This window comes from Bicyclus anynana, chromosome 27 (assembly GCF_947172395.1).
Source record: "Bicyclus anynana chromosome 27, ilBicAnyn1.1, whole genome shotgun sequence".
Taxonomy (NCBI): Eukaryota; Metazoa; Arthropoda; class Insecta; order Lepidoptera; family Nymphalidae; genus Bicyclus; species Bicyclus anynana.
In genome coordinates this window covers 6,977,108-7,004,376 of record NC_069109.1, presented here as the reverse complement: position 1 = coordinate 7,004,376, position 27,269 = coordinate 6,977,108, and the positions used below count along the sequence as shown (strand labels likewise).

At 38.0% G+C, this 27,269-nt stretch overlaps 1 protein-coding gene across 1 annotated transcript; it reads right to left on the bottom strand.

Moving 5' to 3' along the window:
* Positions 1 to 1,116: 1,116 nt before the first annotated feature.
* LOC112046145 (GTP-binding protein 2) lies at positions 1,117 to 27,269 on the bottom strand. The gene is made up of 18 exons (XM_024082656.2): positions 26,882 to 27,269; positions 22,416 to 22,534; positions 21,674 to 21,823; positions 20,983 to 21,409; positions 18,622 to 18,754; positions 17,335 to 17,547; positions 16,089 to 16,182; positions 15,190 to 15,305; positions 13,832 to 13,996; positions 13,235 to 13,399; positions 12,259 to 12,365; positions 11,665 to 11,791; positions 10,646 to 10,760; positions 9,551 to 9,783; positions 8,280 to 8,780; positions 7,666 to 7,761; positions 6,203 to 6,330; positions 1,117 to 5,358 (listed from the first exon to the last, which is right to left on the bottom strand). The coding sequence occupies exons 2-18, from the start codon at positions 22,525 to 22,527 to the stop codon at positions 5,316 to 5,318; spliced, it is 2,925 nt and encodes a 974-aa protein (XP_023938424.2). The 5' UTR covers positions 22,528 to 22,534; positions 26,882 to 27,269; the 3' UTR covers positions 1,117 to 5,315.

The following is a 27,269-nucleotide window of genomic DNA, read 5'->3' as shown; positions in this document are numbered from 1 at the left end:
TGCATCTCAGACCAATTAAAGAAGAACCAGAATCGCACCTAAATTAACGAACAGAATTGTAATTTTTTGAAGGGGACGAGGTAAACTCACACATCGAAAATATTACATCATCATCTTATTGATAATAATCTTCTTGTATGAACTTCCAAGTACAAGGATCTCAAGCCGCCAGCATCCAGCGGCTGGAGGATATTAAGAGGGTAGCACAGTTCCGTTGGATGCAAAAATATTTAATACCAATAAAATATATTTTTCACTGCTCTTTTTTTGGGCGGTAAATCATCGATTTCCTATTAAAAAGTAGATGTACAATTAGCGACCAATAAATGTCCCCACTCAATGAGTGCCAAACACAACTTCTTGGCACTCAAATCAAGTAGTCGCATTTGCAAATTCAGCCTTAAACTCAATCCTTAAGGTAAAATTTGCTCTGTATTTGGGATTTTATTGAATATTGGACTATATTTGAAGGCCTTTATAGGTATAATTTTCTTAACCAATAATTCTAAAACTGTCAAAGCAAAATTGGCCAGTTTTTAAGTGAAATTTTCTACATGATAGTGCGTCCTTTTATTAAAAGAGGTCATTGCGGTAGATCCAAAAATTGTTCGTACTCGACTAAAATACTGAAGTCCGAACTAGGCCTTATTATCGGAATGGCTGCCCTAAAACTATAACCTACACGGATTGCTTCAGACAAAATATATAGAGGACCTGCCTCGCTAAACATTACTCTCTGTCAAAGTATAACATCAATGATCTAACGCCTTTGTGTATAAACAGTCGATGTTTCATTGTTGTAGCAGCTCCAATGCCAATTTGTGTGAGTTTCACTCGGCGATGCATCTCCGTAGATAACTACTCTTCGGGATTTGCCTAAATGATTTATTATTGGTTCCGATAATAAGTTTAGTATATAAGTACATAAAACGTTAGTTTTGTTCTGTGGTACAAAGCGTATAACCATTCTGATTATAAAGCTACATTATCAGCGAGTTACGTAGGCTATATTTCATCCCCATATTCCGTAAACTAGGGGGCCTAAGGGCGGACGCGTCCGCTAGTACTAAATATAAATGTAATTAAAAGGAATGGAAATGAAGAAAATAAACAGTGTTGAATGTTGTAGAATATTTTATTATATTATTATAAATGTGCTCACAAAATTCTCAATAGATTTGCCTAATAGTTAGATATTTGTTATATAATTAGTATTTAGTTAGTAATTAGAACCGTAAGTCGTTGGAAGTGCGAAAAAAGAAAAAAACAGTGTGTGCTCTAAACCATTCAACTGAAGTAAAACTTCTTTGGCTCGACGTCCGTTCGCCTCACCCGATTACACATTTCGTAACATTCATCAAATACTCCACAAGTCAAGAGAAGTTTTACTTTAATAAATACTATACATAATAATTTTGAAAAACCCCCAAAAGAAATTAATTTCTAACTATAATAATGACTCGACTGAAATTCTTTATAATAAATACCACAGAATAAAGATGATCCAGAATGAGTCTTTACAAGCAGCGTGGTGAAACCCATAAAACCCCAAACGTCACGCGTTTCCTTGACATTCCCATATACTTTTTTCATAATTTGTATTTCAAAATTTAACACTAACAACAATTACGTAAATTAATATAATAATCAATAATTACCAATAAAAAAATACTCCATCTTATTTCTTTACTTTTTGTGAACAGGTTTTAAAATATTTAATAAGATGCCATTTTTCTTGAATAATATTGAAAATTACTGATGCGACGCTTCGTGTCGTACTGACTCGAGAATGTATTCATTTTTTTATTTTGTATTTGGAACGGCTACGACACCGTCGTGTTCCGTGCGGTCTATCTGCCTATTATTCTTTAATCTGTGGTCATAAGTCATATCATAACAGAAAAATTTAAATGGAAATCAAATTTAAATGTATCAAAAAAAAAGTAATAGATTACCAAATCAATCCTTTCATTATAAATACCCACTCGAGTATGCTCAGTAAATACAGTAAATTCATCCCCTTCCCCTCCCCTTCAAAAAACACATTTTGTAATACAAAAATTAAATCCTTTCAATTGATACAAACACACAATATATAAATCACACACAAATATATAAATCACACTTTTGAATGGTTCCAATTAAATTTAAAGGTTCCAAAGGTTTATCTTCTTGTCCCCCTATCTATTAAATGGCTAAATCATTTTTTATAAAACAAAGCCTAAAACACAGAATATAAATCTTTCAAACAAAAGCAACTAAATAAAAAACGGTTCATCCATTCAAGAACGACGAGGTCACGTAGATAGACAAAGAGTTAGACATGTGAAACTCATAAAACCCCTAGTTTTTGCGTAGGGGACCCCATTGTTATAAGCTTCCTTGCCTAGAAGATGTTATTTACTCTAGACTGTAATGTTTAGAGATTCTTATAAGGCCTAAAAGAATCAACTTTATTAGTACAAAAATCGACAGGTTCGTTTTTATTTTAATAAATAATAAAATAACTACTCAGTTATTGTAAAAGACAAAAACCTCAAGTTATTAAAAAAAACTAGCACAGAGTTGTTGCAAAATAAGAACAAATAGTAAGATGATTGACCACTTAAAAAAATAATCTACCTACTTATCGGTTGTACAATACTGATAATTTTAACCTTACATTTTGGTTGTATAACGTAGACAGAGAAGGTGATAGACAACTGATACTAATCTACACCTAATTTTTTTTTTGTCAACACTCCGAACTATTTTCGTTTTCTTAATTTATGCGAAAATGCGCGGTATACGGTAGCGTCTATTTACTTCTTTGTCTACGTGTATATAATTATAATGTTGCCATATTAACCAAATAAAATGTTTTAAAGCGAAAGCAATACAAAAGACTTTTTTATTTTATAATATTTTTTTTTGTATTAAGTTGTAAATTTTTTTATAAAGTCAAAAAGTTTAAAGAACTATTTTTTTTAATTTAATGACTATGTTTATTTCGTTAATTGTGCAAAAATCTGTTATTAGAATATCTAAATTTTTATTCTACTTAGAAAATTATAGTAATAGTATATGTTTTTCTCATTCTCTGTGGTTTTAAATTTTTTTTTTTAAATCCACTTCTGACTCACATAAGATTCATGAGATAAAAAAAATTCAAATTGACGTATTGCCAATAACTATTCCCGGCTATATCTCCACAGTTAATATATCTAATGATTTCATATTTAAATACTAAAATAGTGTTAGTTTACAATAACTTATTTTAAAGTTTCAAACGTCATCACTTACCATCAAAAGAGATCGTGGCCAAGCGTAACAGTGACATAGCTTAAGCGAAACTTATAGTCGGATTCAACAAGACGTTTCAGAACAAATTTTAGGTATCACCGGTTACGTAGTGGCGCGGCGGAAGGGCAAATCCCCTTGCCCACCCACACTGTAGTCTGGCATATTCGTTGACGACACTCCCATGATATGCGGGCGACGGGGGGAAAGACTGCGTGGGTGTTAAATCGTGCGTGCGGGGAAGTGATGTGCACCAATCGTGGGTTTTTCATTCATCGCTATACGCCCCCCGGCCCGCGCGGATCATTGGGAGTGTTACGAACGAAGTAGCCAAGCTGCGCGTAGCGATATCCGCATCATATTTCGACGTCATAAATATTGCATCCGACTCTACCAAAATTAACATTTATTCAATCACAATTATCTATATAATAATAAATCACGGATTCATATTTAGCTAGACACCGCAAACCATAATTCACACATGACAATAAGATTCGAATATTATTGTATTGTAATAACATAATAAAAATATCACATAATAACTTAAAATTAACCATTTTTTTTGTCAACTTAAATTAATGTTTCCCTCAAACAGTATATAGTTTTTTCATTTATTTTTTAAATTAATCATCTTACTCCTAAACTACTTCAAAAATACTTTTAAATTATTCATCATTTAGCTACTCAAATAAAACAAACAAATAAAACATTTTTTTCATATAGTAAAAAAATTACTTCCATACGAAAGCTAAATTCACTACCTACACGAACTTTTCAAGATAGTAGTAATTAATCTATAATATTAGTGATCAAACTTTGAATATTAATTATATCCTTGTCCGAAAGACACAAAAGTGTCCTGTAGACACGAAAATTAGTGTCAATGAATTATAACGCGAAATACATACAAGTACAATTAAATAATTTCAATCTCATAAGAAAAATATAATAATTTCCCGATCAAAATTGCTTACTTGACTGACTTAGATAATATGTTAGATTAGTATAACAAACATTAAAAAAAAAAAACGTACGTAAAGAGAACCTCCTCCTTTTTTGAAGTCGGTTCAAAAGTGTTCTAAAGACACAAAAGTTAGTTTTATAAGTTGTATATAATTCACACACATACGATTGTCTATGGATAAATAATCACTTCTACCCAACGATTTTACACTATTAGATATGTTACGTGCCTACAAAATCATCGCAAAAACTGATCCGCATTTAGATACTCCAATGAGCGCACACATGAAGAACTTTGTGTTTACTTACATTATATATTTGTGCATATATAGTTTTTACACTTCCTGAACACACAACTCGACATTGTAGAAAATATTTTGGTTATTATTTCTTTTTTTTACTTTCGTTCTTAACAATGTCATAGTTTAGAACGAAAGTAAAAAAAAGAAATAATAATAAATAATTTATAAGACATATTTAATAGTATAAAATAAAAAAAAAGAGTTAGTGACATATTTAATAATATAAAATCTTTGTTTCAATCCCAAAACAATAATAATTACTCTTAACAAACTGTCGTGTCCTAAATAAGAAATAAAAATGTCCTGTAGACACAAAAATTAGCATCAATTAATGAAATATGATCATTGTAGATTGTTTTTTTAATTATACATTTATAATTTGTCTGTCCAAATTCATATTCTCTAGACATGACATAAGTGTCCTGTAGACACAAAAGTTACCTCCAATTGGTCAAATAGGACTCATGGTTGATTTATTTTTCAGTTATGTATTCATACTTTGTACGTCGAAATTCTTATTCCCATAAAATACATAAAATGTCCTGTAGACACAATAGTTAGTTTTTATTTGTCACATATTGGTAATTATTATTTAGCATTGGTTAATTTTTTTTTTTAATATCCATAATTTCTTTGTCCAAATTGTCATTCCCTAGACAAGTCGTAAAGTGTCCTGTAGACACAAAAGTTAGTGTCAACGAGGCAGATATGACTCATGGTTGGTTATTTTTTTTTTAAATTTAATCCCAAAAGTTATTTTTCTCATCTTCACGGAACATAGGGGAAGGTTTGCGTGACTCGACCGATTCCTCTGAAAAAAAGAAAAAACATAATAAATATTATTTTTCCAGTGAAAATATGACAATATCATTCAGTATACTCTAACCACAGATTAATCAATAATATACAGATGGAGCGTCCGAAATACGACAGTGTCTTAGCCGCTCCAAAGACAGAATTCATAAATAATACAAGCACACTCTCAGTCAGAGTCAGTACGACACGAAATCAGTAATTTCAAGAAAGATGGCTTCTTATGTTTCTAAATAATGAAATAAATTCTTATGTTATAAAATCTGTTCACAGAAACTAAAGAAATAAGATGGAGTATTTTTTATTGGTATTATTATTATTATTGGATTTTCTCTCATTTATTTACGAGTTCCTTTTTTTTTAATTTTTAACAATGTCAATATAAATATAAAATACTAGCCGACACCCGCGACTTCGTCCGCGTGAAACTCGATGTAAACTTTCAACTACCCCTATCCTACCCCTACCCTACTTTTCTGGTTGATGTAAACTTTCAACTACCCCTATCCTACCCCTACCTACCCCTACACTACTTTTCTGGTTGATTTTTTACACCTTGTGTCCCAAAAACCCAAATATCTTACGGAACCCTATTTTTTCCAAAATAAAATTTAGCCTATGTTACTTGTGGATAATGTAGCTTTCGAATGGTGAAAGAATTTTTAAAATCGGTCCAGTAGTTTTTGAGCCTATTCATTACAAACAAACATACAAACAAAGTTTTCCTCTTTATAATATTAGTATAGACAAAACACTATTAAAAATTTATAAAAAAAAAATTGGATGATGTGATACCCAGAGAAATCGAGACCTTAAGACAATAGAAATAAGAGTCACTTCACCTTGTGCCGAGCCCCGCAGTGAACAGCAACCTCCTGCCTCTCACGAGGTACTCCGGGCAGCGCGCGAACCGGAACATGACGGGAGCCGCCTCCCCCGCCCGCAGCACGTTGTTGGGGGACATTATTCCCTGAGGAATAAGGTTGACTCGTATCAAAATAGGCTAGTTGACATTTTTTAATCGACTTCAAAAAAGGAGAAGGTTCACAATTCATCGCGTATGTTTAAAAAAATGCTAGCGCACACTGAAGACAGAAAAATAAAATCTTTTTGAAACAAATAAATTAAACAGACTTCAAAATCACAGAAATATGCGAAAATTATACGAAAAATAACATCGTGTGTGCTACCTTGTGATCACTTTGAAGGTGGTACCAACACAATAATGCAATAACTCAAGTTCCCGTGGTTCTTTTAGAAACGGCTTTAATTAATATGTCACTGGCTTGGCACCGCCTTCAAAGTGATCAGAAGGTAGCACATGCGATTACGATACTTTTTAGTTTATTTTTGTGTTTTTGAAGTCGTTTGAATTTTTTTTTAATTTGATTAATAGTCCTAAATTGATTTTTCTATAAGAATGTAAAAAAATATATCATAGTTTTTAGCTTATTCTCCCTGAAGGCGAATATTTTTACAACTAAGATTCAAATTTTTTTTTTTATTCTTTACAAGTTAGCCCTTGACTACAATCTCACCTGATGGTAAGTGACGATGCAGTCTAAGATGGAAGCGGGCTAACTTGTTAGGAGGAGGATGAAAAGCCACACCCCTTTCGGTTTCTACACGGCATCGTACCGGAACGCTAAATCGCTTGGCGGTACGTCTTTGCCGGTAGGGTGGTAACTAGCCACCAGCGAAGCCTCCCACCAGCCAGACCTGGACAAATTAAGAAAATCTCAATCTGCCCAGCTGTGTATCGAACTTAGGACCTCGGTTTTGTAAATCCACCGCGCAAACCACTGCGCCACGGAGGCCGTCAAATGGAGTAATATAGCAAATACACGAGATTTTTAGTATATTATTAATTTATATAAATAATATAAATATATATTAATTTATGGATATGGTCTATACTCTATAGGTTATCTGTGCCTTTACGTCAAGCAAGTTTCCTTTACTAGTTGTCACATTTAAGTTTTTTTATTAAAAACATACATTTTTCCTATCTCCATTAGTCTCAGACTAATTACATAAAGACCAGTATCGCACCCAAATTCACGAACAAAATTGTCTGTCAATTTGTTAAGAAAACGAGCTTAGATAAGGTACTCTACTAAACTAAAAGTTATTGACTGTTTTTTCAACTACACAATAAAGTATTTTACAGAGAGAGACAAACACAATTACAACTATGAACTGTCGATTTAATAGGGACTTTTTTTAATCGCATTAGATCGTTGATCATGTACTGACAGGGGTAAAGTCCATATGTGATTGGTCTGAGGTTTTAGTGTATAGTCACCTCAATAATGGCCGTCTGTCGAACGTTCCCGACGTGTACGGAACACTGGAAGCCGGGGTATATGGCAGTGGAGTGACGTAGTACATGCACCGACGCCTGGAAATACATGTAATCTTTACTAATATTATAAAGCTGAAGAGTTTGTTTGGTTAAATGAGATAATCTCAGAAACTACTGGTCCGATTTGAGAAATTCTTTCAGAGCCCATTTATCGAGGAAGTCTATATATTATTCCCGTATTCTCACGGGAACGGGAACCGCGCGGCGTCAGCTAGTAAATAAATATAGTCCGTCCGTCGATAGCCCAGGATCCATTAAACATTTTTACTATTAAGTTGATTTTCCGTTAGTAGCTTTATCGTGATGAAACGCTCAACTTTTTTATTTACGAAAATTCTTGATTCTGGTAGCTAACTGGGTTACCAGGTACTAAAAAATGTTGAGTCGGAAGGAGATAATGTACCATGCAATTTGTAGGACATTGTGGCTGTTAAGTTGTATAATTATTAGTTTAATGTTACTTAATAAAATGTACTGTAGTAGACAAAAGTAATAATTGAAAAAAAAACATTGTTAGTGTGAATGTATGCGTTTGTGTACTCGATAATACTTACTTGGAAATAAATACACCCTCTCGGATCATTAGGATCTTCCAATAACACCAAATCATCACAAACGCAAGCTCCATCACGATCTATCACAGTATCATCACAGTCTATCACACCCTTGCCATATTTGACATCATCATCTGAATCTGACATATATATTTTAGAATTTTTGTCTATGCTTCTTTGTACATTATCTATGGGTTGTCTGTCTATGATTAATTTGTCTATGTTCGTTTTGTTTTGAGAATTTTTGTCTATGGTCAAATTCTGTAGGTTGACAGCATCAATGTTGCTTATGTTGGCTGTGCGTATTTCTTTGGAATCCTTGTCTATATTGTCCTTATCTTTGGAAGGTTTGTCTTTGCTCAGCTTGTGTATGTTTTTGTCTATGATCTTGGTGAAGTTGTTTTGCACGTTGGCGATGTCTTGGAGGATATTTTTGTTCTGTCTCCGAGCGTTCTTGCGATTCTTTTCAACAGTTTGCGATGAGTGCACCGTTTCTATTGCCTGAAACAAAATCAGCTTGTTAACTAATGATTAGGCTCAAAAGAGTCGTAAAGCCAGATTTAAAAAAAAAACTAATGTTATCCATACACTATTAAGCTCAAGGAGGCAACCAAATCAGGTCCCAACCCAAACATCATGATCTTAATCGCTACACTCCTCACAGAGTGGTTATGGCCGTCACTTTAGGGGTAGTGACTAGCTTTATGATTCGTTGCCATTCTTGTTGTACTATAGTTCTCCTACCAAATTCATGGAGCAAACAACCTTTCCCTACACTACAAATTGATCTATTGACTCAAACAAACCATTGAAAACGGTTTTGCTCAGTCCAGCACATTGGAGACCCTGCCAAGCGCTCTTGTTCTTGCATCCTTTTCCCTGCACCACTGGCCATTCTACCGACTCAAAGAAAGCTAAATAAAACCATTTAGATATAAGACATGCCTTCTTTCCTTTATACCTTCCAGGAGGACATCCCCCAAAGCTAGGCCTGACATAGTCCCTGCTTTTATACCTCTCTGGTATAGCCAGTAACACCATGCCTTGCCTGAGGTTGAGCAGATAGTGGCTCAAACCCAGGGACATACTCTGACCAGCCCTCATGGGACCATATCCCATCTCTTTTGCCCAAAACATCACCATCTTAGTCGCTAAACTCCTTACAGAGTGATCCTGCCAAGCGCTCTTGTTCTTGCAACCTTTTTCTGCACCAGAAGTCATTCTACTGACTCTGACAAAGCTAAATAAAACCATTCAAAAGTAAGATATACCTTCTTTCCTTTGCACTTTCCAGGAGGACATCCCCCGAAGCTGGGTCTGACATAGTCCCCGCTTCTATACTTCTCGGGTATAGCCAGTAACACCATGCCTTGCCTCAGGTTGGGCGGGTAGTGGCTCAAGCCCAGGGAGGCGCTCTGACCGGCCCTCACACTGCCGCATGGCACCCGGTTCCTGTATATGGTCTTGACTGATATTTCGACAAACTCTCCAGTGTCTAGAGGCCCTGGAAACAAAGATATATATTTTTTTAGCAGAGGTCCAGCGGACTTATCCACATCTCTTAGCAGTAAAGAGAACGAAAGGGAGAAAGAACTTCATGCCTACAATGTAGATCCACAAATCGCCCTGCGAAGTCTCCTACTTCATACAAGGATAAAGCTACATACCTGTGAGCTTGTCCCTTCTCCCATCATGGGTCCCTCAAAATACCTTTTTTTTTATATTCTTTACAAGTTAGCCCCTGACTACAATCTCACCTGATGGTAAGTGATGATGTAATCTAAGATGGAAGCGGGCTAACTTGTTAGGAGGAGGATGAAAATCCACACTCCTTTCGGTTTCTACACGACATCGTACCGGAACGCTAAATCGCTTGGCGGTACGTCTTTGTCGGTAGGGTGGTAACTAGCCGCGGCCGAAGCCTCCCACCAGCTAGAAAGTCCTTCACGCAATGTTGAAAGTCTTCAGTAGTAACAGAGTGAGAGAAAGCCCCTGACCACACTGGTCTCCGTGAAGTCAACGATGAACATCTTTAGCAATAAGAGTGAGAAGGATAGAGCATGGTCAGCCACGTCCCCCACAAAGGCCTTCAGCAGTAACAGTTCGAGATAGATATATAAGCACCTATAACGAGGTTGTCCTGTCCCCCACCATGGGTCCCACAAAATACACGTGGATGATCTTCAGTAGTAAAATAGAGCTAAGCACCTATAATGAGGTTGTCCCGTCCCCCAACATGGGTCCCCACATGGAACATCAATAGTAAAATATAGCTAAGCATTTATAATGAGGTTACTCCGTCCCCACTATAGGTCCCGCAAAATCCACCACGTGGAGTAGTAAAATAGTGAGAGACGGCTACATACCTATGATGAGGTTGTCTCCCTCATGCAACTGTCCCCGCGCGAGCAACCCCCCCACCACGGGCCCCGCAGAGTCCCCTACGTGGAAGATCTCGTCGATCTGGAACTCGCACGTCTCCTGGGGAAATAGCAACAGTTATGTTATTTTTAATGAAATTCTAGGTGATAATAAATTGGCACGAAAACTGTTTTCGTTTGATTTTACATTACAAAACACTTCAATATATTATGTTCATCAAGTACGTATGGATGCAGATCTCTGCGATGCCAGTTCTAAGGTGAAAAGGTGAGGAAGGAACTAGATCGAAAAGTTCCTTGGGCGCACACTTTGAAATAAAATTTGCAGAAAATCGAAAGACAGGCAACTTTTCGGCGATGTACCCAACGATTGCAATTTGGCACTAGTTAACGTCTCGTTATCGTGAGCCTTCTATCTCGGCAATCCACAGAGTCCAGAGCAGCGAGCAGGTATTTGGCTGATCCATCCCATTAATGGGAGCAGTATTCCATGCACTAAGGAACCTGAGCTTGGCATAGAGTAAGAAGCTGTTCTTGTAGAATAAGAAGAATTGAGGATACCAAACTTTTTAGCAGCTGTTTTGGACTCAATGAACAAGAAGGGAATGTTTTCTTGGTTGGAAGTTGAGCTTGGACGATATTGTAATACCTAGAAGCTCAATACTGTCGGTGATCGGAACAGGTGTATAGATTTTTACCATCGCCAAGACATCGGGTGGGATTTCCCTATGTTGTAGATGTCCCTAGGACCCGTACAAAACGCTTTGAGTCTTCTTTCTTTTACGTACGGCTAAGGTTTGGAATACCCTTCCCAAGTCTGTGTTTCCTGAATCTTACAACTTGGGTATCTTCAAAACAAGAGTGAATAGGCACCTTCTAGGCAAGCGTGTCCCATCTGACTGTATCTACACTTACCATCAGGTTATATCAAGGTCAAACGCGAGCCTATTTACATTAAAAAAAGGTGAAAGTAGGAGTAAGCTGGAAGGGACCCCTATACTCACATCCTCCGACTTGTGCTGCACGTTGTCTCCAGGCGGCTGCAGCGCCAACAGGTATGCGTGCAGCGAGTTGAGGCCGGCGCCGCGCACGCAGCTCACCGGGAACACCGGCACGCGCTGGACCTCCACGCTGCAAATGGGGGTAATTGAGGGTAATAAGGAATCTATACCCTTCCTTACCTTCATCATTATCAAACCAAATTCGACTGCTGAGCTCGAGTCTCTCGAGTCTCCTCTAAGAATGAGAGGGGTTAGGCCAATAGTCCACCACGCTGACCCAATGCGGATTGGCAGGCTTCACACACACAGAGAATTAAGAAATTCTCTGGTATGCAGGTTTCCTCACGATGTTTTCCTTCACCGTTTGAGACACGTGATATTAAATTTCTTAAAATGCACACAACTGAAAAGTTGGAGGTGCATGCCCCGGACCGGATTCGAACCCACACCCTCCAGAATCGGAGGCAGAGGTCATATCCACTGGGCTATCTCGTACAGAGAGATTTACCACTTACTCGTAGTAAATAAAAATTAATTATTTTCAGTAAGTAAACCAAACAGAATACTTATGACAATGTTATGTCTATGGAAACTTACTCGTCCTCCTTCCCCGAGTCTGTGGTGTTGTCTATGGCGTCCAGTATCGACTTCTGTGGCGCGACGCAGTTGCGCGCGAGGTGTTCGTCCGTTATCAGGAGCGGCTCCTACAACAAACGTAAGACAATTTATATACGAATTCATATAGTTTATCTCTTCTACGGAATTCATAAAAAGATTAAGATTGACTTCCAAAGCCTTGAGCCGCCGGCATCCAGTGGCTTACTGTCACCCATTTGACGTCAAATAGATCAGGTAAGATCGATAAAATATATAAAATAAGGAATGAGTATATAAGAGGAAGTCTGAAGGTGGCGCCAGTGACAGAAAAATTGAGGAGTAGAAGGTTAGCTTGGTATGGACATGTAATGCGTAGGGAGGAAAGTCATATTACTAGAAAAATGTTGAATGTGCAAGTGGAGGGACATAAGAGGAGAGGAAGGCCAAAGAAGAGATGGTTGGATTGTGTGAAAGAGGACATGTGTGTAAAAGGAGTGGATGATGAGTTGACGAGTAATAGAGACGAATGGAAAAGATTGACATATTTTTTCGAACCCACTTAAGTGGGATAAGGGTAAGGAGATGATGATGTTGAGATCAGGTAAGATCGCAACTTGTCATAAAAAAATATGCTATATTAAGTGTTGCTCTGATATCTGTGATCCACTCACTACCATGTGACTGAACCACCAGCTGTTACAGAGGAGCACCAGAAGTTACAGTGGAGCACCAGAAGTTACAGTGGAGCATCAGCTGTTGCAGAAGATGACCAGTTGTTACAGAGGAGCACCTGCAGCGTTACAGAGGAGCACCAACTATTATAGAAGATGACCAGTTGTTACAGAGAAGCACCTGCAGCGTTACAGAGGACCACCAGCTCTTACAGTAGACCACCAGCAGTGTTACAGAGGACCACCAGCTGTGACAGAGGACCACCAGCTGTTACACAGGAGCACCAACTATTACAGTGGCTCACCTTGTTGGCCGACTCCAGCAGCTGCGCCAGGCGCTGCAGCACCGACGCGACGGCGGCCGGCGCCAGCTCGCACTTGTTGATCACCGCGAAGAACGGCATGTCCAGCGCCAGCAGCAGGCCGATGTGCTCCTCCGTGATGCGCGTTATGCCGGCCGTGGCAGAGATCTGCGAACAAAACCATGAGCAATGATACCATAGTCAATTGATCGAATTAGAGGCGAATTGTTGGCAGCAGCGTCACCAGGGTGTTTGTGCGGGCGCAGAAACTGTACCAGAGTAGATTACCCACTCAATTTACAGGTATACAACCGGTCGTATCGACGGACTGTCGCGTCCCAGGCATGCCTACTAGCCTATTGCCCAAGGGCGGGGACTTTCCAGGTGACGATGATGATGATGACGATGACGACGACGACGACGACGACGACGATGACGACGACGACGACGACGACTATGATGATGATGATGATGATGATGACGATGATGACGATGATGATTATGATGACATTGATGGTGACATTGATGATGATGATGATGATGATGAAGATGATGATGATGAAGATGATGATGATGACGCTGATGATGACGAGGACTCACCACCAGCATGGCGTAGTGCGGGCAGTAGCCGGTGAGGCCGTGCAGCGTGGTGCGCTGGTACTTGCTGTGGCCGGCCAGGTCCAGGAACGACACCAGCTTGGCGCTCCTCTCGCCGATCCTCTCCGCTGTCATCAGCTCCGAGCACCCGTAGTTCACCACGTTACCCTGATGTAACATGAAATTGAAAATTTTTGAAAAACCCCCAAAGTTCATGAAATTAACTAGAATAAAGACTTTGCCAGAAATTCTTTCTGTCATGTCATAAAAGTTTATTTATTTTTAAAATTGAAATCATTTATTTTTATATCAATATAAACAATCAGATTTCTATGTCCCAATTTTCTCATCAAACGAAGCTAAGAATACTCTCGATCATCATTATCCATTTCAGTGTGCTTTCATTTGAGGCCCCACTCGAGTATATTTGCAGACATTCGGTTGTTCTTCTCCACTTTCACCCCCACAACTAATAAACGGCTCTACCGGTTATCATCAAACATGTCTAAGAACACTCGCGCATAAGTCACCTTAAATACAAACAAAAATAAATTGAAATCTCTTCATCCGTTCGGGAGCAATAATACCCCAGACAGACACGTCAAACTTATAACACCCTTTTTGCGTCAGGGGTTAAAAAAAAAAGAGTGATTTGGACTCGTCAGAAATAAATAAAAAGTGAAGTGTACAAACAGGCGTTGTTTCGAAGTTCTCTAAAAACGCCATCTACTGGTAGTTTAAATAAACAAACACTGTTACACTATACTTGTAGATGGCAGCACGCATCTTGAATTCTCGGCAGATTACACTTTTTGTAACGCATTCACCAAGTTACTTTTTTTTTTGTATAAGCAAGCGCTTAGCTGCATGCCTGATGGTAAGCGATGCCCATTCACTCTTGACTTGTTGATACCCATATTGTAGGTGGTGGGGCAAACACCTTTTGACGACCTCCATGGCGCAGTGGTATGCGCGGTGGATTTACAAGACGGAGGTCCTGGGTTCGATCCCCGGCTGGGCCGATTGATATTTTCTTAATTGGTCCAGGTCTGGCTGGTGGCAGGCTTAGGCCGTGGCTAGTTACCACCCTACCGACAAAGACGTACCGCCAAGCGATTTAGCGTTCCGGTACGATGTCGTGTAGAAACCGAAAGGGGTTTAGATTTTCGTTTTCCCCCTAACAAGTTTGCCCGCTTCCATCTTAGATTGCATCATCACTTGAGATTGCAGTCAAGGGCTCACTTGTAAAAAATAAAAAAAAAAACAGAAGCTGGAAGAGCATTCCACATCTTTGCAGTGCGTATACTCTCGAAATCAAGCGTGCGTATTTTTTTTTTAGTTAAATAAAGGTCACTGCACACCTGCGCGTCGAAGCCCAGTATCTCGTGGCTCAAGGACGAGGTGCGACCACTCTTGACCTCGTGCAGATGTCGGAACATGTTCAGCCGAGCGCTCCCTCGACCATTGTCCAGTTCACCTGCGAACAAAAAAAGACTTTAAGCCCAATACATTCATTAAAGACGTTTTTGTTTATTGAATAGTATTTTTTTTTAATGTTGGGTAGGTTTGCGCTTGACTACAATCATGTGTAATGAAAAGCAATGATGAAAAGCATTCATTATTTATATCTTCTTCAAATAACTTTTTTTTAAAGAATATTTGCCATATCTTTTTTTTTTAATATGACCAATATTCCCATTCCCCTCCAACTAGTCTGAAAAGACTGTGCTAGGAGTGGGTACGACAATAGACCAACGGGGCGGGGATCGAACCACCACTCCTCGGTGATGAGTACGACCGCTCTTACCGTTGAGCTATTGAGGCTTTATTTATGTTATTGTTGAGGAGAGGTATCAGTGTTGGTATAACTAAGAGGGTTTTTTAATGACTTGAGCTCACAGTTGTTTGATAGGCAGCGTAGACACCGTCACGCTGCCAATCGTTTTAGTGGTTTTGTGCAATAATGTGTTGTAATTATTGTTTATAATAAATAATAAATAATAAATTGTTTAGTGTGGGCAAGGATAACATGTAGGGCAGGAATGGTGAATGTTGATGCATCTTAAGGGGATCCCTTAAACCGGAGTAGGTTTAAGGGAAGGTCACAAGTCCTGGGGCATGCTACAGATGTTTCCTCTACCACAAAATGATGGTACAATCACTGTCACTGCTACTCGTCACGTCACACTAAGATGCACAGCCATTGGCAAAATGGCCAATCCCATGGCAAATACTGCAAAGCTATAATGGAAAAACAAACCTTGCGTCAGCACGCCTATAAGAGTGGACTTGCCGGCTTCGTTGGCGCCCATCACCGCCACGCGCAGCTCCACGCTCTGCTGCGTGTCTGCCAACTGGACACACATGCAAAATTTATAAAAAATTATAAATTATCAAATTTGGCAGGGCAGGCAGGGAGAACAACACGAGCATAGAACGGGGAGTGTTGATCGATCGTCAAGGAATTCCTAAACCCTACATCCTTTAGTCACAAGTCCGGGACTCTGCTCGGAGTTTTTCAAAATTCAAAATTAAAGTTCAAAATTCAAAATTCATTTATTTCAAGTAGGCTCAGTTTACAAGCACTTTTGACACGTCAGTCGACTATTTGTAAAGATTCTACCACCGGTTCGGAAGGCAGGTTCTGCTGAGAAGATACCGGCAAGAAACTCAACAGTTGCTCTTTTGAAAAAGTCATACAGTATTATAATTTACAATTGATAACAATTACAATTTCTTATAGTTTTATTTCCTGTGTGAAGGTGGAAGCTGATCCAATGGCCTCCAAGCGCTTTTACCTTTAAGGAACTCATCAATGTTGTAGTAACCTCGACTAAGTAAATGTTTTTTAACACATTGCTTAAAGTTATGCATAGGCACATTGGTTTTCTTTCTACCACGCTATGGACCCGGCACCTGCACGATGAATGCATGGAATGCTATGATATTCGTCTCACTTGGATAGGCAGAGAGAACAACACGAGCAGAGAAGGGGAGTGTTGATCGATCGTCAAGGAATTCCTTAACCCTACATCCTGTAGTCACAAGTTCGGGACTCTGCTCGGAGTTTTTCTCTCTACCACGCGATGGACCCGGCACCGCACGGTGAATCCATGGAATGCTAGGATATTCGTCTCTCTTGGATAGGCTGGGAGAACAACACGAGCAGAGAAGGGGAGTGTTGATCGATCGTCAAGGAATTTCTTAACCCTACATCCTGTAGTCACAAGTCCGGGACTCTGCTCGGAGTTTTTCTCTCTACCACGCGATGGACCCGGCACCCGCACGGTGAATCCATGGAATGCTAAGATATTCGTCTCTCTTGGCTAGGCAGGGAGAACAACACGAGCAGAGAAGGGGAGTGTTGATCGATCGTCAAGGTATTCCTTAACCCTACATCCAGTAGTCACAAGTCCGGATTTTGCTTTGTGTTTTTCGCTCTACCACGCGGTCATCGCGGCATCTGCACAGTGAATCCATGGAATGCTAATATATTCGTCTCTTACCTTCCTGATGTAAACCTCAGCGACAGCTCTGTTGGGCGCGACCCGGCGCGCGCGTGCGCTGGCGAGCACGGCGCCTATAGCGCTGGCCATGCTGCGCAGCGCACGCAGCGACGCGCGCAGCGGACCGGCGCGCAGACCGCGCAGGGCTCCGCAATCCCGGACCCCCACCACGTACACCGCGCTGCCCCCACCGGAACGGAGGCGCCATTTCAGCTGGAAACAGATTAATCTATGTAAACAGCAGGGGCGTTTTGTACTAACAACTCGGTTACCTTTTGAAAATCCACATATGTTCCTACATATTCATTATTGTAATTTATTTTATACGCTTTAAGTACCATATTACCACAGTATTTCTATAATATACCTAGACTATAGTTAGTTAGTGTAGAAATACTGTGATCTTATGATATACCTACGGCCACCACGCAATTCTGAAGCAAAACGTTTTACGAATCTATACTTCTATACTAATATTATAAAGCTGAAGAGTTTGTTTGTTTGTTTGATTGAACGCGTTAATCTCAGGAACTACAGGTCCGATTTGAAAAATGCTTTCAGTGATAGATAGCCCATTTATCGGGGAAGGCTATAGGCTATATTATATATACAAAAAAATAGTGATCTATCCTGAAACTACAATAATGTAACACAAGGTGTACAAAAGTTTTATTTACATGGCGTGCACTGCAAAACTATTGATGTTAGAATAACATTTCACCCACACAGCTACTGTTCCCGTAAGAACACGGAGTAAATCATAGCTTATGACACTCGCAAATAACGTAGCTTTCTATTGGTGAAAGTACTTTTAAAATCGGTTGTGCAGATCCAGAGATAACCTTCTTACAATTACACTAATATTATAAAAGCGAAAGTTTGTGTGTAAGTATGTTTGTTCCTCTTTAAGGCCGCTACTACTGAAGCGATTTGGCTGAAATTTGGAATGGAAATAGATTTTACTCTGGATTAACACATAATCTACTTTTCATCCCGAAAAAATCCACGGTTCCCGCGGGATATGTGAAAAACTAAATTCAAAAGACGAAGTCGCTAGTTAGAGAATAAATTTGTTGAATGTCTTTAGATAGTGCTACTAGTATTTTAATGTGCATTTTTTTTAAATATCCTTGTTTAAGCCCAGTGGATATGACCTCTGCCTCCGATTCCAGAAGGTATGGGTTCAAATCTGGTCCGGGGCATGCACCTTCAACTTTTCTGTTGTGTGAACCTATTGTGGACCTTATGACCCCCACAATGAGGTCCTTGGCAACAATATGAACCAACCTGTGTGACCAGATGCTGGAACCTCCTCTCGCAGGGCGACACCAGTTGCAGCTTGTACTCCACATTACCAAAGCGAGGCTCTGGAGGCAGACTCCCATAGCACTCATCCCCTGAATCCTCTGCATCTGATGTCCTGGGGATAGGGAGATGAGAATCTATTGTTGGAAATAATAGTCTGACACTTAAAGAGTGGGGAGTTTGAGCGGGGTACAGATCGGTTGGCGGGAACGATATCTATATCTATACTAATATATAAAGCTGGAGAGTTTGTTTGTTTGAACGCGCTAATCTCAGGAACTACTGGTTCGATTTAATAAATTCATTCAGTGTTAGATTGCCCACTTATCGAGGAAGGCTATAGGCTATATATTATCCCCGTTTTCTTACGGGAACGGGTACCACGCGGGTAAAATCACGCGGCGTCAGCTAGTGCGATATAAGGCGCTCGTCGTACGGTCGGCTTCAGTGTGCTCGTGGCGTTCTAGCCGTCGACATCTTTTGTTGTATTATTTATGGGTTTATGGGTTACTTGGGACAGGCGGGGAGAGTAACTTGAGTGGAAAAGGGAAGTGTTTATTAACTATCAAGGGGCTATTTATTTCCTTTTATATATTATATATTACTTCTGTACACCCTAGCCTATATCTTTATATTTTTTTATTATTACTTTCTTCGTTAGGTTGCCTGGAAGAAATCGCTTTTTAGAGATAAGGTCGCCTATTGTGCATTTTTTTTTATTAATTTTTTGTATTGTATTGTATGTTTCTTTGTGGTGTACAACTGTGAAAGTGTATTTTCATTTAATTTTTAAGGGGCCCTTTAACCCTACACACAACGTTCACAAGTGCGTGACTTCACTCAAGGTCATTCTCGGCTTTCCTAGGGTCTAAAATTTTTGTCAGTCGTTCTGTTTGTTTGTTCGGGTTAATCTTTAGAACAGCTGCACAGATTTTAAGAACGCTTTCACTGTATTATAGTAAAGGTTATTGAGCAATCCATTCCCACAGGATTTACAAAATCTTGTGGGGCAATTCAGTAGATGCTAATCGAGCATTTATACGTCAGAAAGCATGTATTCGGTCTATGTACGGAGCGCACTTTTTGGATAGCTGCAAACCCTTATTTAAAAAACTTGAAATTCTTCCATTACCTAGTCAGTACATATATCAAATGCTTCTTTTTGTAAAAAGAAACCCTAGTCTATTCTCTATTCACACCAACAACGCAAATCTGAGAACATGCCGCAAAAATAAATTGGTTAGACCTCCCACAAGATTGACAATATATGCCAAGAGTTTTTTGTATGGCAATAAAAATATATAATAAACTTTCTCATAGTCTAAAAGAGATGCCCTGGTCAGTATTTAAATGTAAAATTTATAAATTATTATTAAAAAAAGTTATTATGACATTCAAGATTATTTTATGGACATGGACATTTTCTAACTTATTATTTTGTAATTGTGACATTGTAATAATTTAGTTTTATTTTTTCGTTCAAATGTATTTAATTATTTAAGATAATTCATACACCAGTTATGGTAAAATGTATAAAGGCTCAATTCTATAAATGTACCATCATGTTAAACCTACATTTTCATGAATAAAATATCATTCATTCAATAAAAAAACTGAATTCCACGCGGACTATGTGGTAGGCGTCCGTTAATCTATGCTGCCTACATTCACCATCTTCTGATAAGTGTTTTTTTTTCTTTATTCTTTCCCATGGGGAAAAGGCAAAGGTATCACACCGTACAGCCAGAATCATCTTTGTGTAATTTTTAATTTTAATATTTAATATATTGATTTTTATGATACATTCGGGTAAATAAGGTCAATGTTAACTAATTTATACATAAAAAGCAATCATTGTCTGGATATTTGCAAAATAAATGAGATAATAAATTTTAAAATCTATTAAAAATCTTTTATCGTAATTAGATGAAAATTCATACAGTTTTAGCTTCCATACATTAAATGTGACATTTTTTAATATATGAACTATAAACATAAACGCACAAATAACAAAGATATTAGTAATTTTGTTTGAACGCCCATTAAAATCTAACGATCATTACATTGCCTACGACGTCATTAGTTCGAGCCATTTTGTATGGGGCGTTTTTCAGGGATCCGCGGCAGCGCCGCAAATCTGACCCTTTAAATCCCTGTAGCTCCGAAAGTAATGATCGCAGATACCCTGTTACTTTTACAAAATTGCTTTACTATTAGCATACTCTTAATTTATATACAATTTAAAAAACTGTCAAATCATCCCTATTGTAGTTTGTATTGCATCATTGTTAGGCTTAATTTAAATATGTTTTTTGTAGAAATAAAAAAAGTGAAATAACTCACGTGTCATCGCAAAACTCGTCCATATCATCCGAACTGTAGAAGAAGTCGCTTTCCAAATCCTCTGCATTAAAATCCCCCGCCAGATACATATCCTCCTTGATGCCGACCTTCTCTAGCTTGTCTATGACATTGTACACACGATCGTCGAAGCCATCTTTTTCCCTCTTCTCTACATTGTCTTTCCTTTTAGTTTTTTTATAATCTTCATCGGATTTCAAATCGTTGACGTTCTTGCCAACTTTTTCGTCGCATATTTTTGGTATTGAAGACTGGTTGTTTAGGGTCTGTGTCTCTATTGTGTCTATGGTGTCCTGCCACGCAGTGTTTGGTAGCATGTCTTTGGCGGGAGAGATTTTGTTCTTTTTCCGCCTGTTTTTACGTCCGGAATTCCGTCTGCGTGGTTTCTTGTCGCCGTCAGCTTTTGTATCTGTAAAAGGGGAGTGTTTGTTAACAGTCAAAGGATCCTTTAACCCTACACACAACGTTCACAAGTGCGTGACTTCACTCAAGGTCATTCTCTGTCATTCTGGGGTCTTATTTTGGTTACAGTTTGATTTGTTAATTAAGTTTTCCTGACAATGTTGTGAATTAACCTTTGTTTGACATTAGTTTTCTTATTTTTGAAATCACTTTCGAGTCTGCTAAAAGTTCGCCCTCATCCAGCCCCATCCAATGTCTGAGGATGTCATACCTTCATCATGCCTGTTGACCTCTATATAGTTCTCGATGTAGCTGCAGTCCTTCACCAGGATCTCGCTGCTGAGCGCCGGCTCGCACAGGAATGAGGACTCCTCGGGCAAGGTCTCGTTCTTGCCGTGAGAGCGGCGGCCTCGGCGACGGCCTGACGACAAATAATAAAATTATAATTAGACATGGTTGTTGTCCGAATTCGAATCCGGTCCGGGGCATGCACCTCCAACTTTTCAGTTGTGTGCATTTTAAGAAATTAAATATCACGTGTCTCAAACGGTGAAGGAAAACATCGTGAGTAAACCTGCATACCTGAGAATTTCTTAATTCTCTGCGTGTGTGAAGTCTGCCAATCCGCATTGGGCCAGCGTGGTGGACTATTGGCCCAACCCCTGTCATTCTGAGAGGAGACTCGAGCTCAGCAGTGAGCCGAATATGGGTTGATAATAATGATGATGATGATGACACAGTGTATTTCATAAGAGCAACTGTTGTTTCTTGCTACGACTCATCCTCACAATTAATTATATATGTATATGCATTACGGCATCGTGTTTTAATAAATTTTAGCCTATATCAACGGCCTACTACAAAGCCAGGCCTCCTTATATGGGAGGGGATATACAGGCTGCTCGAGAGTATTTGTAATCCAAAACCGCATATCTAACAACTGAACCAATGAGGCAGCTACCCTAATTACAAAAGATCTTTTTTTTAAAGGAACTTTTAGGAAGCTCGGTTACCTTTAGGAGCGTCTGGATTCTTCCGCTGGTTGTCCTGATCGTTTTTATGTCTTTTCTTTTGTTTGTGCTGCTGACCGTCTGACGGGTCGAAGAGACTGAAGAAGGAGTCCATGCTGGACCTGCAATGCATTCATCATCATTACATGCTGATAAAAATATAAAAAAATATACTTTATGGTTAGACGGTTGAAGGTCTGGATCCTTAAAACCTACTACCTCCAAAGCCACCACAGTCCAAAATCCATTTATAGTTAAAGTTTTAAAATTGTATATAAATTAGGAGTATGCTAATAGTAAAGCAATTTTGTAAAAGTAACAGGGTATCTGCGATCATTACTTTCGGAGCTACAGGGATTTAAAGGGTCAGATTTGCGGCGCTGCCGCGGATCGCTGAAACACGCCCCATACAAAATGACACGATTTAATGACGTCGTAGGTTCATAATGATCGTTAGATATGTATGGGCGGTCAAACTAAATTACTAATATCTTTGTTATTTGTGTGTTTATATTCATAGTTCATATATTGAAAAATGTCACATTTAATGTAAGGAAGCTAAAACTGTATGAATTTTCATCTAATTACAATAAAAGATTTTCAATACATTTTGAAATTTTATAATCCTATTTATTTTGCAAATATCCAGTCAATCTTTGTTTTTTATGTATACATTAGTTAACACTGACTTTATTTACCCGAATGTATCATAAAAATCAATATATTCACACCTAGTCATCATCCCTATTGGCTACTGTGCATACTTATGGTAGTAGCATGAGCTGACAAACTTACAGCTTTTATACAATGAGGAAGGTCTGGGGTTTACAGGCTCTCCGTACAAAGAAGATAAATATATCTCCGCTATCCCACACAATTGTACATTTTTATAGCGACGCGTAAGTATTATCGCGCAGGTCAACGACTTCTGTATCTTGTTTACGTTCACATATTAATCGGCTTTCTTTTTTTTAATCTATTAATAAAGAGAAAAGATTTGATTGTTTGTTTATATTAAATAGGCTCCGAAACTACTGAACCGATTTGAAAAATTCTTGGACAGTGGGGAAGCTACACTATCCCCGAGTGCTATAGGCTATATTTTATTCCTGTATTTATACAGGAAAGGAAACTACGCGTGTGAAACCGCGTGACTTCTGCTAGTCTATACTTATAATAAACTAGCTGACGCCGCGCGGTTTTACCTGCGTGGTTCCCGTTCCCGTAGGAATACGGGGATAATATATAGCCTATAGCCTTCCTCGATAAATAGACTATCTAACACTGAAAGAATTTTTCAAATCGGACCAGTAGTTGCTGAGATTAGCGCGTTCAAACAAACAAACAAACAAACTCTTCAGCTTTATAATATTAGTATAGATCTGTAGAGGTCAATTCTGTACATGAAATATATTTCCAAAATAACTATCAAGGGGTGATTAGTGATCGATACTGATGCAATAATTGCAATCAGTAAAATTTTTGTCTGTCTGTATGTTCGTTATAGAATCAAAAACTACTCAGCAGATTTTAACGAAACTTGGTACAATTATTCTTCATACTCCTGGGCACGTTATAGTATACTTTTCATTACGCTACGAACAATAGGAGCAGAGCAGTGAAGGGAAATGTTGGGAAAACGGGAGAAGTTACTACATTTTTACAGCGATACTACTGTAAGGGGTGGATTACAGAGGTCTAAGAGCAGACGAAATCGCAGGCGTCCGCTAGTCAACAATAAAATGGAAAAATGGAAGACAACCTGCCGAAAGAATGGCGAGGAATAGCTAGAGACTGAACAGAGTGGCTAAGTCTTTGAAGGACTAAGTATTTTTTTTCGTTATGGTTCCATATTTAGCCAGTCTTCTAGTAATATTTTTTATCAAATAGAGGAGAAGTAGACAAATGCCTAGTCCCAACATAATGAAAAAGATAGCAATATATTTTTTATTTTATTCTCTACAGCCCTTGACTACAATCTCACTTGATGGTAAGTGATGATGCAATATAAAATGAAAGCGGGATAATTTGTTAGGAGTAGGATAAGTCCCGTTGTGCTGTATTTTTTTTAAAGAATATTTGCTGTATTCTATAAATGTGACCAATATTCCCCACCCATCTTGTCTGAATAGATGTTGTTAGGAGCAGTGGCGTGCATAAGGTTTTTGATCAGGGTATGCACTAGTAAGACAATTTAACCAAACTGGGCATATGCACATTGGATAAGCATTAACAAAACATTTGTTAGGGTATGCAGTACTTTAATGCATGTATGAAGTGCACGCCACTGGTTAGGAGTAAGAACAACAACCACATCTTGGCTATCAATGTGTCTCCATTATCATTTCGACTATTGAGGCTTTTTACACAAACAAATTATTTAAGTAAAGTATGATAATGCATGTTTTTTTAATTTATTTAAATGAATTTTTAATTTTTTTTTTTTTTCTTGTGCAATTTTTTCAAATTGGTAAAGAACAGTATTAGTAAGAACTCTAAGTAGATATTTTATATGATAACTTAGAAGTTATCATATTTTTAAATTAGGCAGGCAATTTCAGTTTCTACTTTCATTAGTCAAACTCTAACACCACCAACTTTTCAACTTAAAGCTGAGAATTTCTACAAAAAAAGAAAAATTCAGTATTTCACAGCCATGTAGTTTCCACAAGCAATTTGCTTAAAGCTGTTGCAGCTGATTGCACAATAGTAATCAATTAAAAAAAAAAAAGAACATCCCCACCGAGAGCCTAAACCCGAGATCTCCTGATTTAAAAGCCACATAGGGTTATAACCATTCAAAATACACCTCGCTCGCCAACTCGCCGTGGTTTATCACGAATGAGGAAGTACATCATAATTTGCAAATTTGCACAGTAAAGGATGAAGTTAGGGGGCTAGCCAAAAGATACAAGAAGCGACTCCTTACTCATCCTAATATCTTGGCAAACAGACTCTTGACTGATGACTGTCCGAGGCGTCTTAAACGTAAACGCATACTCGACCTGGACATTTAAAAACAGGATGCACCAAATGAGCACCGACTCTTAATGAGGATCGAGCTCCACAAGACAAAGACACTCGCAACATATTTGTTTATAGTCTTAGGACTGATCGCAGATTGGCCGTACAAAAAAAAAAAACAAAATACTTAGATTAGTTTCTACAGAGACCATTTTTATTATTAAAAATCATAGCTAATTTTAAATAGCATGAATAATCCATTAAAACACTTACAAAGATTATCATACATCATTAACTGATAAGTAATATAACTTAGATGGATGACATCATACTTGTTGTTCAAAACAATGTAACAGCTTTATATTTTTTATCATTCTATAAATAATTCTATATTATAAGGAGGAAAGATTTCATCGTAGGGTTGTTTGTTTGTATAATTGCATTGAATAGGCTCTGAAACTACTAAGCCAATTTGAAAAATTCTTTCACTGTCGGGAAGCTATACTATCCTCTAGTGCTATAGACAATATTTTATTCTCGTATTTCTACAGGAACACAAAACACCCAGGTGAAACTGTGCGGCATGTTTATTCTACAAACCTTGGGTTTTCCACTATCTTGACTAATCTATAAATAAATAAATATACTTAAACAATACACATCACTATCTAGCCCCAAAGTAAGCATACAGAGTAGCTTGTGTTATGGGTGCTAAGATAGTTGATATTAACATAGAACATAACAGTAAGCTCAACAAGTAACAATTATACACTTGGAAAAAAGGAAAATGTCTAGTCTAGATTGTGAAATAGCAACATCCTCTGGGACTTTATAATGTTTACATAGGCAATATTTTGTCCCCGTATTGTGTTGGCTAGTATGTAAATCTTTACATAGTGTAAACCTAAGTCAGGCTTATTTAAAACTATCCGATAGAATACACTGATAAAATATATATAGAAAGAAAGAAGAAAGAAAGAAAGAAAATAAGTTTATTAATTTTTTAGCGTCACAAACAGTACATCCTATCTAAGATATTATATGACTGTCTGTGACACCAAACAGAAAGGGTTTACAGCTCAGCATTAGCCATTACTTATATGATACTTATATGATACTCGCAAATAATGTGGCTTTCTAGCAGTAAAAGAATTTTCAAATTTGGTTCAGTAGATACACCGTTCATATATGCAATAAGATAAACTTTACCTCTATAGATTTTTGCATTACACAACAGATTTAATGCAGATTTCATCATTAAATTCAAATTCAAAATAAATTTATTTCAAGTGCACTTCATTTACCAGCACTACTTAAACATTAGCATAAGAAAACTCAAAATTAAAGTTACAAGTGCACCAAATGCCTTTGGTCTAGGACAGGAAAAGGCAAAATAATAGTTTTAAATTCTTATACAAATATATATTCAGATTGTGATTTGTTCCCAAGGGCAGGCAGTTCTTAAGCCATACAGCCTTAAAAAAGGATATTAAATAAATACATACCTTAAAAATCCAGTTTCCAATTCAGAAATTCACAATGAAAGTATAAAAGTTAAAACAGCTGTTTCACTTGGGTTCAAGGTCATACACACGACTCGTGCCAACGGTTTTGGAACGAATGTAGAAAACAAACAACAAACTCTTTGACTCTTTGCCAGATTATTTCTTTTTGTGACGTAACACCAACAATAATATTATCAATTCAAGCTGAACAAACAATTGTAGTACAGTCACTATGCAAAGAACTCTAGTGTTGCAGATTGCAAAGTATTATAAAGTATGACTGTATGAGCAAATTTGTTATATTGAACAACAAAACAACGAAACTGTTGTGTAAGTTATGAAATATCTTGGAGAATTTATAAATTCTTTGAATTGAAATCCCCACTTT